Source organism: Phaseolus vulgaris, chromosome 1 (genome assembly GCF_000499845.2).
Source record: "Phaseolus vulgaris cultivar G19833 chromosome 1, P. vulgaris v2.0, whole genome shotgun sequence".
In the NCBI taxonomy this organism is placed as follows: Eukaryota; Viridiplantae; Streptophyta; class Magnoliopsida; order Fabales; family Fabaceae; genus Phaseolus; species Phaseolus vulgaris.
The window spans coordinates 47,787,668-47,799,180 of record NC_023759.2 but is presented as its reverse complement, the minus strand read 5'-3'; the positions used below and the strand labels follow the sequence as shown (position 1 = coordinate 47,799,180).

General features: G+C 35.7%; 1 protein-coding gene across 2 annotated transcripts; it reads right to left on the bottom strand.

Annotated features, from left to right (window-relative positions):
• Positions 1-7,116: 7,116 nt before the first annotated feature.
• Positions 7,117-11,513, bottom strand: LOC137814885 (probable receptor-like protein kinase At5g18500). 2 transcript variants are annotated; one of them, XM_068617812.1, is made up of 8 exons: positions 10,941-11,513; positions 10,153-10,846; positions 9,939-10,043; positions 9,243-9,365; positions 9,003-9,173; positions 8,768-8,897; positions 8,000-8,212; positions 7,117-7,626 (listed from the first exon to the last, which is right to left on the bottom strand). In XM_068617812.1, the coding sequence occupies exons 2-8, from the start codon at positions 10,824-10,826 to the stop codon at positions 7,510-7,512; spliced, it is 1,533 nt and encodes a 510-aa protein (XP_068473913.1). In that variant the 5' UTR covers positions 10,827-10,846; positions 10,941-11,513; the 3' UTR covers positions 7,117-7,509. The 2 variants fall into 2 exon arrangements, with proteins under 2 accessions (XP_068473913.1, XP_068473912.1); XM_068617811.1 differs by having other exon boundaries at positions 9,939-10,046; positions 10,941-11,418.

The following is an 11,513-nucleotide window of genomic DNA, read 5'->3' as shown; positions in this document are numbered from 1 at the left end:
TTATGGAATCCAATAAAAAGAGGACAAAAATGTTTGTTTCGAGTATTGCTTGTACAAATCATTGTTAAAAAACAAAACTTCAAAGCAGTAGTAACTGAAGTAAAAGGAAATAGCATTCTTAGTTTTTTGACATGCAAACCCTGTAATATGAATGAAATTAAGGAGAAGCATGATTATCTTTATTCAAAAATATTTTGCAGAGCTTAACATAATCTCTTACCCTCCCTGTAATTTTTTGTTTAGCAGCTTTTTACATGCAAAATAAATCAGACAATCATGTAGTTTAAGAGACATATTAAGTTGAAAAGAATGAATCGAATATATATATCATACTTTGTATGTCATAATATGTTCACACACATGGCAGAATAATTCAATTCGAGCAAATAGGGACCATCAAATATTTTGTGTTTCTATGGATTGATGTTGATGCTCAACCACAACAAATCTGATGTTCTGTTAAGGTGTGTCTGCTCATGTCAGATCCTACACATACTCTCTCAGTTTGTTATAAAATAAAATGCATACACGTATACAAACACAAATATAACTAAATACCACAATACGGCTAAATTAAAAATACAGAGGACATTGAGATAGGACCTTTACATAAATTATATATTCATATAATATAAATTAAAAATATATCGGAGATAGGACATACACATTAATTATATGTTTATATAATTAAAAGTTTATTAGGAAAAACTTCAATAAATTTTAAAAGTTTAATAAATTTAATTTTTTTAATTCCATAGACTAATAAAATCATTTATGCAATTTTTTTACTTAGCTAATACATTAATTAGTAAACTTGATTTTTTATAAATATATAAAAATAATCAGTAACAACAAATATAAATGAAAGGAAATGATTCTCATTGCTGCCACGAATTCCGTCATCCTCTACAACAAGTTCCATTGGAGACCCATTCCAAGGACTCGGCAACTTTAGGAGGGAGAGTCATTTGGTTGCAGGTAGCAATTAGAAGGTAACAGGTAGCAAGTTGCAATTAAAAGGTAGCAGATAGCAGGTGATAGATGTCGTTTTACTGTCAAATTAATATGATTTTAGCGTAAATTTGTCTAATACTAGAGAGATGATAGTATAATTGTGGTCAGATAACCCCAAGTTGTTTCCCAACGAATCCAATAGTGATTTTACTGAATAAAGTTCAAAACCTATCTGCAAACAATGAAAATTAGCAATAATGGTAAAGTAAAAAGGATTGTGATCGTTAAGTAGGAAAATATAAATGATGATTTAAATCAGTAAAGAATGCAGATTGACTCCCAAGTTCTTCCACCAATGAATTCTTCACAGGCTCTTTAAAGATTATTCCTTTCTCAATCCTCAACAGGGCTAAACTAGATTGAACATGCGCCAAACCTAATTCAACTGAAGCTCACAGTAAAGCATGCGTCTACCGATTTAATCAATACCCACTTTGTTCCATGCCTATACTCCATGGAAATGCTTATCTCCTCTCTCTTGAATCATGTGTCCAAGAAATTAATTAGTACAATACGAACTAACTAAGAAACCAAAGTTTAAGATAAGGAAGACTCTCAATCATGCGTTCAAGTACAACCTCTCACAAAAACTAGTTTTGTAGGAGATTAGACAATAAAAACAACTGTTATAGAGAATTAAAAATAGAAACTTTTATTGATCAAAACCTCAGAACTCAACGGGGAATCACAAAGGAATCAACTAAAATGTTTAGTTTTCCATGCGGAGGCAAAAGAATTACAAATAAGAAAAGAAACTAAGAAAACCCTATGAAGCTCCTCCTTTTTCTCCTCGATGCTTGTGTCCTTTTATAGGCTTTTCTGCTCCAAGGATCTTGGGAAAATATTGCAGTTTAGATTTTGTAAACAATTTCCACTTTCCATAATTCTTTTTATTTTGCAGAAGATTTTGCTTCCAATTCTGTTTCTGGGATCTTGTAGCTTTTATTTTCTCTTTCTTCTCCTCAGAATTTTTTTTTTGTTTTGATTCAAAGAAGCAACTTGGACTTTTGCATATTTGACCAATTCACAAAGGTAGACAACTTCATATCATTTACCCTAAAAACACAAAATTACCAAAAATAATAGTTAATGCCCAAATAAATCCAATTATATGAATATTAATTAAAACAACGAATTTATTTATTATTATAGTCCAATAATTTATGATTAGAACTATTAAGTGTGAATCAATATATGTTCATCAGCAGGTTACAGGTTGCAAGTTATAGGTAGTAAGTAACAGGTAGCATGTAATAGGTTGCATGTTACATGTTGTAGGTAGTAGGTATCGGGTTGAAGGTAGCAGCTAGAAGATAGCAGGTATCAGGTAGCAGGTTACAATAGTATGTAACAGGTTAAAGGTAGCAGGTAACAGGTTGCAGGTAGCAACTAGAAGGTAACAAGTAGCAGGTAATAGATAACAGTTAGCAGGTAACAGTTAGCAGGTAGCAGATTGTAGGTAGCAGATTGCAGGTTGCAACTAGAAGATAACATGTTGTAGGTAGCAGCTAAAAGGTAGCAGGTAACAAATACCAGGTAGCAGGTTGCAGGTAGCAAGTTGCAGGTAGTAGGTAGCAAGTTGCAGGTAACAGGTTGCAAGTTGTAAGTAGCAAGTAACAGGTAACAGGTAATAGGTTGCATGTTGCAGGTAGTAAGTAGCAGGTTGCAACTTGAAGGTAGCAATTAGAAAATAGCAGGTTGCAGGTAGCAGGTTACAGGTTACAGATAGCAAGTAGAAGTTGCTTGTAGCATGTAACAGGTTGCAGGTAGCAACTAAAAGGTAACAGGTAGTAGGTAACAGGTAACATGTTGTAGGTAGCAACTAGAAGGTAACATGTTGTAGGTAGCAACTAGAAGGTAGCAGGTGGCAGTAAGCAAGTTGCAGGTTTAGGGTAGAGGGTTGTAGGTAGCAGGTAGCAGGTTGTAGTTAACAGGTTGCAAGTTGTAGGTAATAGGTTGCATGTTGCAAGTTGCAGGTAGTAGGTAGCAAGTTTCAGATAGCAGGTTAAAGGTAACAACTATAAGATAGCAGGTACCAGGTAGCATGTTGCATGTTGCAGGTACCAGGTTACAGTAGTATGTAACAGGTTACAGGTAGCAGGTAACAAGTTGCAGGTAGCAGCTAGAAGGCTACAGGTAGCAGATAACAGGTAACAGTTAGAAGATAGAATGTTGCAGGTAGCAACTAGAAGGTAGCATGTTGTAGGTAGCAAGTAACAGGTTAAAGATAAAAGGTTATAGGTAGTAGATAACAAGTTGTAGGTTATAGGTTGTAGGTTGCAAGTTGCAGGTTGCAGGTAGTAGGTTGCAAGTAGCAGGTTGCAGGAACCAGGTTGCAGGTAGCAGGTTGCAGGTAGCAGGTAGCAGGTAGCAGGTTGCAGGTAGCAGGTAACAGGTAGCAGGTAGCAGGTAGCAGGTAGAAGGTTGCAGGTAGCAGGTTGCAGGTAGCAGGTAGCAGGTAGCAGGTAGCATGTAGCAGGTTGCAGGTAGCAGGTTGCAGGTTGCAGGTTGCAGGTTGCAGGTACCAGGTTGCAGTAGCAGGTAGCAGGTACCAGGTTGCAGGTAGCAGGTAGAAGGTAGCAGGTTGCAGGTAGCAGGTTGCAGGTAGCAGGTTGCAGGTAGCAGGTAGCAGGTTGCAGGTAGCAGGTTGCAGGTTGCAGGTAGCAGATTGCAGGTACCAGGTTGCAGATAGCAGGTTGCTGGTAGCAGGTTGCAGATAGCAAGTTGCAGTAGCATGTAGCAGTTAGAAGATAGAATGTTGCAGGTAGCAACTAGAAGGTAGCATGTTGTAGGTAGCAGCTAGAGGGTAGCATGTAACAGGTTAAAGATAAAAGGTTATAGGTAGTAGATAACAAGTTGTAGGTTATAGGTTGTAGGTTGCAGGTTGCAGGTAGTAGGTTGCAAGTAGCAGGTAGCAGGTTGCAGGTACCAGGTTGCAGGTAGCAGGTTGCAGGTACCAGGTTGCAGGTACCAGGTAACAAGTAGTGGGTAGCAGGTTGCAGGTAGCAGGTAGAAGGTTGCAGGTAGCAGGTTGCAGGTAACAGGTAGCAGGTAGCAGGTAGCAGGTAGCAGGTATCAGGTACCAGGTTGCAGGTAGCAGGTTGCAGGTTGCAAGTAGCAGGTAGCAGGTTGCAGGTACCAGGTTGCAGGTACCAGGTTGCAGGTAACAAGTTGGAGGTAGCAGGTTGCAAGTAACAGGTTGTCGGTAGCAGGTAGCAGGTTGCAAGTAACAGGTTGTCGGTAGCAGGTAGCAGGTAGCAGGATGCAGGTTGCAGGTAGCAGGTTGCAAGTTGTAGGTACCAGGTTGCAAGTTGCAGGTAGCAGGTAGCAGGTTGTATGTAACAGGTTGCAGGTTACAGATAGCAAGTTGCAGTAGCAGGTAGCAGGTAGCAGGTTGTAGGTAGCAGGTTGGAGGTTGCAGGTAACAAGTTGGAGGTAGCAGGTTGCAAGTAGCAGGTAGCAGGTAGCAGGTTGGAGGTAGCAGGTTGCAGGTTGCAGGTTGCAGGTTGGAGGTAGCAGGTTGCATGTGACAGGTTGGAGGTAGCAAGTTGCAGGTTGCAGGTAGCAGGTTGCAAATAGCAGGTTGCATGTGACAGGTTGGAGGTAGCAGGTTGCAGGTTGCAGGTAGCAGGTAGCAGGTTGCAAATAGCAGGTTGTAGGTAGCAGGTTGTAGGTAACAGGTTGTAGGTTACAGGTAGTAGGTTGCAGGTAGCAGGTTGCAGGTAATAGGTTGCAGGTAGCAGGTTGCTGGTAGCAGGTTGCAAATAGCAGGTTGTAGGTAGCAGGTTGTAGGTTACAGGTAGCAGGTTGCAGGTAGTAGGTTGCAGGTTACAGGTAGCAGGTTGCAGGTTGCAGGTAGCAGGTAGGAGGTTGCAGGTAGCAGGTAGCAGGTAGCAGGTTGCAGGTAGCAGGTTGTAGGTTGCAGGTAGCAGGTTGTAGGTAGCAGGTTGTATTTAGTAGGTAGCATGTAGTAGGTTGCAGGGAGCAGGTTGCAAGCAGGTTACAAGTAGCAGGTAGCAGGTTGCAGGTAATAGATTGTAGGTAGTAGGTTGCAGGTAACATGTTGCAAGTAACATGTTGCAAGTAGCAGGTAGCAGGTTGCAGGTAGTAGGTTGCAGATAACATGTTGCAAGTAGCAGGTAGCAGGTTGCAAGTAACAACTATAAGATAGCATGTTGCAAGTAGTAGGTAACATGTAGCAGGTAGCATGTTGTAGGTTGTAGGTTGCAGGTAGCAAGTTACAAGTAACATGTAGCAGGTTGCATGTAACAAGTTGTAGGTAACAGATAGCAGGTAGCAAGTTGTAGGTAACAGGTAGCAGGTTGCAAGTAGCAGCTAAAAGGTAACAAGTAACAAGTAGTAGGTAGTAGGTAGCAGGTTGCAAGTAATAGGTGGCAGGTTACAGGTAGTAGTTTCCGGAACCTATCACCTGCTCCTAAATTTTCATTGGCCTCTACTCCTACGTGACGATGAATTTGAGAGAAAAGACTTGAAATTGAGATTGTTTGAATTAAGTAAAAAGTAAAAAGTAAAAGAAAATGATTGAGATTGTTTAAATTAAGTAAAAGAGAGTGAAAAGTAAAAGAAAATGAAAGAATTTTTTTTCCTTGTAATAGGTTTGATTGTTAATTTTTTTAATTAATAAAATTATAAATTAGAATTTTTTTTTGTAATTAAAATTAATATAAAATAAAATATAATTAGTTATTTGATTACTAAATTTACGTATGAATTAAACATTTCTCCTACTAACATTTGTGATTTAGTATAAAATATATAAATTATTTAACATTATGAATATATGTAAAATTATTGAAAATGATTTTGATAAAATTAAATTTGAATAACAACAATTATAAAAAACATTTAACTAAATTTTAAATTTTTTAAAACTTAAAATAAATGGTATAAAATTTCAGTATCAAATAAATATTAACATAGAATAAATGATGATAAGTTATTTATACCTACTAGTTACTTTTTATTAAAGTGATATTTTGGTATAATTCGTGATGGAAAAAAAAAACTACTGACTTATTTATCACTGTCAGTACATTCATAAAATAAAATTAAAAAAAAATTATTCTTGTTAATACTATTATTTTTATGTATTTTGATTATTATTATTTTTTAATTTTATTATTATTATTTTAAATTTTTATTATTATAATTTTTATTTTTATATATTATTATTATTATTTTACAATTTTATTTTGATTATTATTATTTTAAGATTTTATTATTATTATTATTTATGATTTTCTAATTATTACCATCATTAATTTATAAATGTATTTTGATTATTATAATTATTATTATTATCATTATTTTCTATTATCATAATTACTATTTATGATTTTATTATTATTTTTTATATTTTATTATTATTTTATAAATTTATTTTTGATTACTATTATTTTTATATTTTTTTTGTTATTATTCTTTATTATTTTATAATTATTATAGTTTTGATTATTTTTTTAACTTTAGTATTATTACTTTTATTATTATTATTTTATAAATTTATTTTGAGAATCTCTTTTTTCATAGTTCAAAAATAAGGGAATTTTTGTCTTTGCAGACAGCTGACTTACTTTCTCCTACATACAAGGATGCAAATAAAGTGGAAGAGCATTATTCACCATTGTCACTTTTTTTCACTTCATAGTTCTTCATGTATATTTTCATGTGACAATTTATAATAGCTAACTATTTCTCTCTCTCTTTCTATTCTCTCTATTAGATGTTTTAGCACTGTAATAAATTGAAATTATTTTCTTTCACGTATCAAACTTTGATTCTTTTATATTTATTTGTATTGAATTTGTTAATAATAAAAATAACTTCATTATTTAAATTACTCATTGTAAAATCAAAATTTAATTTATATATTTAAAGACATTTATTTAGAGTAATATGATATTCTCCAATGAATCCTCTTATACATTTTCCAACTACTTTATAAAAATATCAAATAAAAAGTTAAATGTATTTAGAATTATCATGAAATGTCTCAAACTGTAAACTTACCTACAAATCACTCAAAATGGACATAAATACTAATTGGATAAAGACAGCATATAAGAGTGTCACACATCCTCGTACAAGAATATGAACTAGTTTTGGATGTATCATAAATTTTACCATAAATATTCACATACAAGAATGTTTTTGTTGTCATTCCCTAAACCACACATTCTAGCAACGTAGTTTGCAGAAGAGGAAGAAACATATAAAACTCTGTACAGACCCCAATGTGACGGGTTATTATCTTAGAAATAGCATCCACACCTTATCCAAGAACTGAGCAATGCATGGCAAAACAAAGATTAAAAATGAAAATATCTCCAGCTGTACCAGCCCCTCTTCAATGCCCAAACATGAAGAATCTAAAAAGCTATGGAACAAAATTAAAAAGAAGCTACCACTTCCACTTTGTACATCCCTCCAAATTCTGAATAAGAATCCATCTTAGGCTCATTTCTGTTGTCAATGTCACCCTCTTCTTTCTTCTCTGGAATCCTGAATCTCACTCCTGTCTGTGTCAGAATACTCCTTCTGAGACTCCATTTCTCCACTACCCCCTCTATTTCTTCTTCGGTGTCTTCGGTCCTGAACATTCACACAACCAATCAAATCATATGTCAGCCTAAAATCCATCTCAGAGATCGAATATTTTCAAATGATGTGATTTATGCTTCTAAGTTTTCACTCTTAAAAGCAAGTTAATACCCTGTATAAAAAGTTTTCATCCAACATAAAAGCTGCCTATAGTTGCTTTAACTCATCAATTATAGAACTAGTTTCAAATGTTCAAGGTGAAACATGTAAACATTCATCAAACTTGAACTTAAAAAACAATTAGTAATTTTTTTAAATAAGTGGTACAAACTTCATCTTATAAACTGGTTTTATAAGATTGAGTTAGGCTTAAAGTTATTTTTTAATAGATATTAACAGAGTTTGGCAACTGGGAAAAACAAACCTCTCTTAGTAAAGGATATTCCTCTGACTCCAGCATACGAACGACTTGGCCCATCTTGGGCCTTTTCTCAGAATCTGGATCTACACATCTTAAAGCCGTTAAGAGAGCCCGTTTTAAGGCTCTAGTGGATGGCTTCACCTCAATGTTGGGGTCCGCCACTTCTTCTGATCTCCTATTTCCAACCATCATCTTCAGCCAATCAACCAGGTTCACCTGAAAGCAATGCAGATAATTGGTACAGGCAAGTTAAAAGCACTTTATCAGAACCTGTCATGTAGAAATAAGTTATAAAGAACACAGGATTTTTGTTAATAATCGAGCAAAAGGTCCTGATGTGAATATTTATAACCATTCACCCAAACTAACCCTGTGATAATCATTGCAGGTGTCAAGCCAGAGTTCACACATGTAGTTAAATTGTATGTGATGTGATGTGATCGATCATGAACTCTTCAAAGTACATCCCAACTTTTAGGGAGGTCCACAATGTAAGGTGTTAGTGCAAGCTTGGGATTAAACTTCAAAAGGATAGGATAAAGAATTTTGCTTTGAAGGAGGGGGTTCCCTCGTAGTAATAATCAAAGATAACAAGTAATGAACATGAAAAAAAAATATTTATACAGAAACAACTAAGAATTTATCCTAAGGTAGTAGTGAAAATAATGAACATGCAAAGCATTGTTGAGAATGTTAGCACTATATGTTTCAAAACCAAAGCTTAACTCATATCGTTGTTTTAATTTAACTATCAAAAAAATGTTTACTCACTTCATTTGCTGGTCGACCATAGTCAACTGGATCTCTTCCAGTAATTCCTTCCAATAGCAAAACACCAAAGCTATAGACATCACTCTTCTCATTTAGAAGCCCAGTATTTGCATATTCAGGAGCCACGTATCTGTGAAATATTTATAGCAATAAAGAAATAAGAATAGTTTTTTTTTCTTACAAAAATATCAATACTGAGTATGGAAAAACTTCAGCAAAGCACAAAGTTACTGACCCAAAAGTTCCCATAACTCTTGTGGTGATATAACTCTTCCCAGCACCCAATAACTTGGCCAGGCCAAAATCTGAAACCTTGGCATTGAAATCATCATCAATTAATATGTTGCTTGACTTGATATCACGGTGTACCACCTTCGGCTCAATTGCTTCATGCAAATATGCTAGCCTGAAACAAGTAAATTGCTTTATTTGAGGACTAAGGAAAGATAGAAGTAACATAGATGCAGACGCTTACGCTTTGGCTGTGCCAAGCAGAATCTTGATACGTGCTTCCCAGGTAAGGTATCCATGGTGGCGCATAGCTCCATGAAGCCATTGCTCTAAGTTTCCATTATTAACATACTCATAAACCAACATCCTGCGAATATATCATAACAGGACAACTATGTTTCAGTGAACATGAGATCAGCCTCACACCAATCACCAAGTAGCAGATTAATAAACACACAATTCATATTATTCTGGCAAAAATTATCTAATTTAGCTAAGCAGGTTATAATGTTATATGCAAGGTTGTCAAACTCACAAAAGTTCACATAAAATTGAAGAGTTTCCATAAACTAGTAAGACTTTACTCAATATTAAAAACCTATCAATGACATAAATGCATAATATAATACTCTTAACACAACAATAATTCCACATGTCAATTTGATAATAGAGAAAAGTAGCAAACCACCAAAAGAAGTGTGATTATACATTAGTACTATTAAGAACAAACTACATAAATGACCTAATCATACATGAATACATACCAAAGTGAAAACATTTAAAAAGAAGTTGATTTCTTCAAATCATTTGAGTCTTGGAGCTAACTCGTTTTGGTTACTTATAATCGTACAATTGTAAGAGTCTAAGAGTTAACTTGAGACAAGGTTATATGAAATCATGTGCATTGAGGTGATAATACTGTAGTTGATAATTGTGATACCTGTGGGTTCCCTCAACGCAGAACCCCAAAAGGCGAACCAAGTTTTTATGTCGGACATGGCCAATAGCTTCAACTTCCACTCTAAATTCTTTCTCTGCTTGGCCACTGCTAAACCAAAAACCTTAGGAGTTGAATTCAGCTGAACAGAGAAGGAATAAATACAAAGCAACTAAGGTAGCTACAATGGACAATTGGACATTGTACTGAAACTCACATGTTATTGAGTATCTTTTTAACTGCCACTGGAGTTCCATTGACCAACTGCCCCCTATAAACTACTCCATACCCACCTTCACCGAGGACATTTTCTTTGGAAAAACGGTTAGTGGCAAGCTCAAGATCCCTCAAGGTAAACCAGTGACCCCAACCCAAGTGAGAGAATTCTGGAAGGCCAGATAGAGGTGAGGGAGCTGTTATAGGGTGTGAAGAAGATTGCTTGTACACTGTAAACGTGCCAGAGCTACCTTCTTCTCCGGACTGTGAGTGTGAACCGCTTCCATCTTTCTCTGTGTAACGAAATGAATCTGAGTGAGTGTTGCTATTTCCATTCTTCATCTTCCCCAGACCTAAATGAACCATGACATTGTCTGATTCCTTGCCACTGGACTTGTCCCGAATTGTGAGAAGTATTCCATCACGAGGAGCAAATGCATTAGTTGGCACTTGTTCAACCCGCACTTCCTTGATTTCCTTCGAGACAATTGGTATTTGACTTAGGGGAATCCTGTCTTTCTCTTTTCCAGATTTCTTCCTTGACGTGAGGCAAAGTGAGACCACAGAAAGAATAACTATTATTGACAAACCAACTACAATTCCAATTATTTCCCAAACTTTGAGACCAAAAATAGGAGTTTCCTTGGATAATTCAGCACTAAGACTAGACCCCATCCTTCAGAAAGCCTCGATACCTACAATATCCAACACAAAGACAATATCAATCAATCAACACAACAAAAACTGGAAGGAAAAGGAACCAAGAAACAGAAACATGAGATAACACACCTACAACCTATAAACCATTCATATAACAGTCTCACTCTAACCAGTACTCATTAAGAAGAACAAGTGAGAAGGCTCAAAGCCCAGATCTTGGAAACAGCCCCGACACAAATTAAGAGGTTGAAAGAATGGAACAAACTAAAAAGGGCAGATCTTTGAGGCCTCCGAATCTTGGGGTGTCAGCAAAAGCAAGTTTGTCTATGTAAGCGAGAATCCTATTCCCATATATAAGTGGAAAATGTGAGAGTGAATCTAAGTTGTAGTGGAGCTATCTGAAGAACAGAGAGAAAGGTGGGAGATGAAGGGAAATGTGAGTGATGATAAAGAGGAAGGGGTGGAGTTATCAGTGGTAGGTGATGAGTTTTGGAATAGATGCCTTCCAACGCATACATATAAACAAACATCCTTTTTTTTTTCCAACATCAAAATTCTCTTATGTAATCAAACTACGGCAACACAAAACAAAACTATGTTTCATTCCTTTTTCTTTCATTTCATCTCATGCTTATTCATGCTCTAAATTTACTATTATCCATCAACACCTGCATCTCTCCAATTTTTATCTTTTCTTTTCCT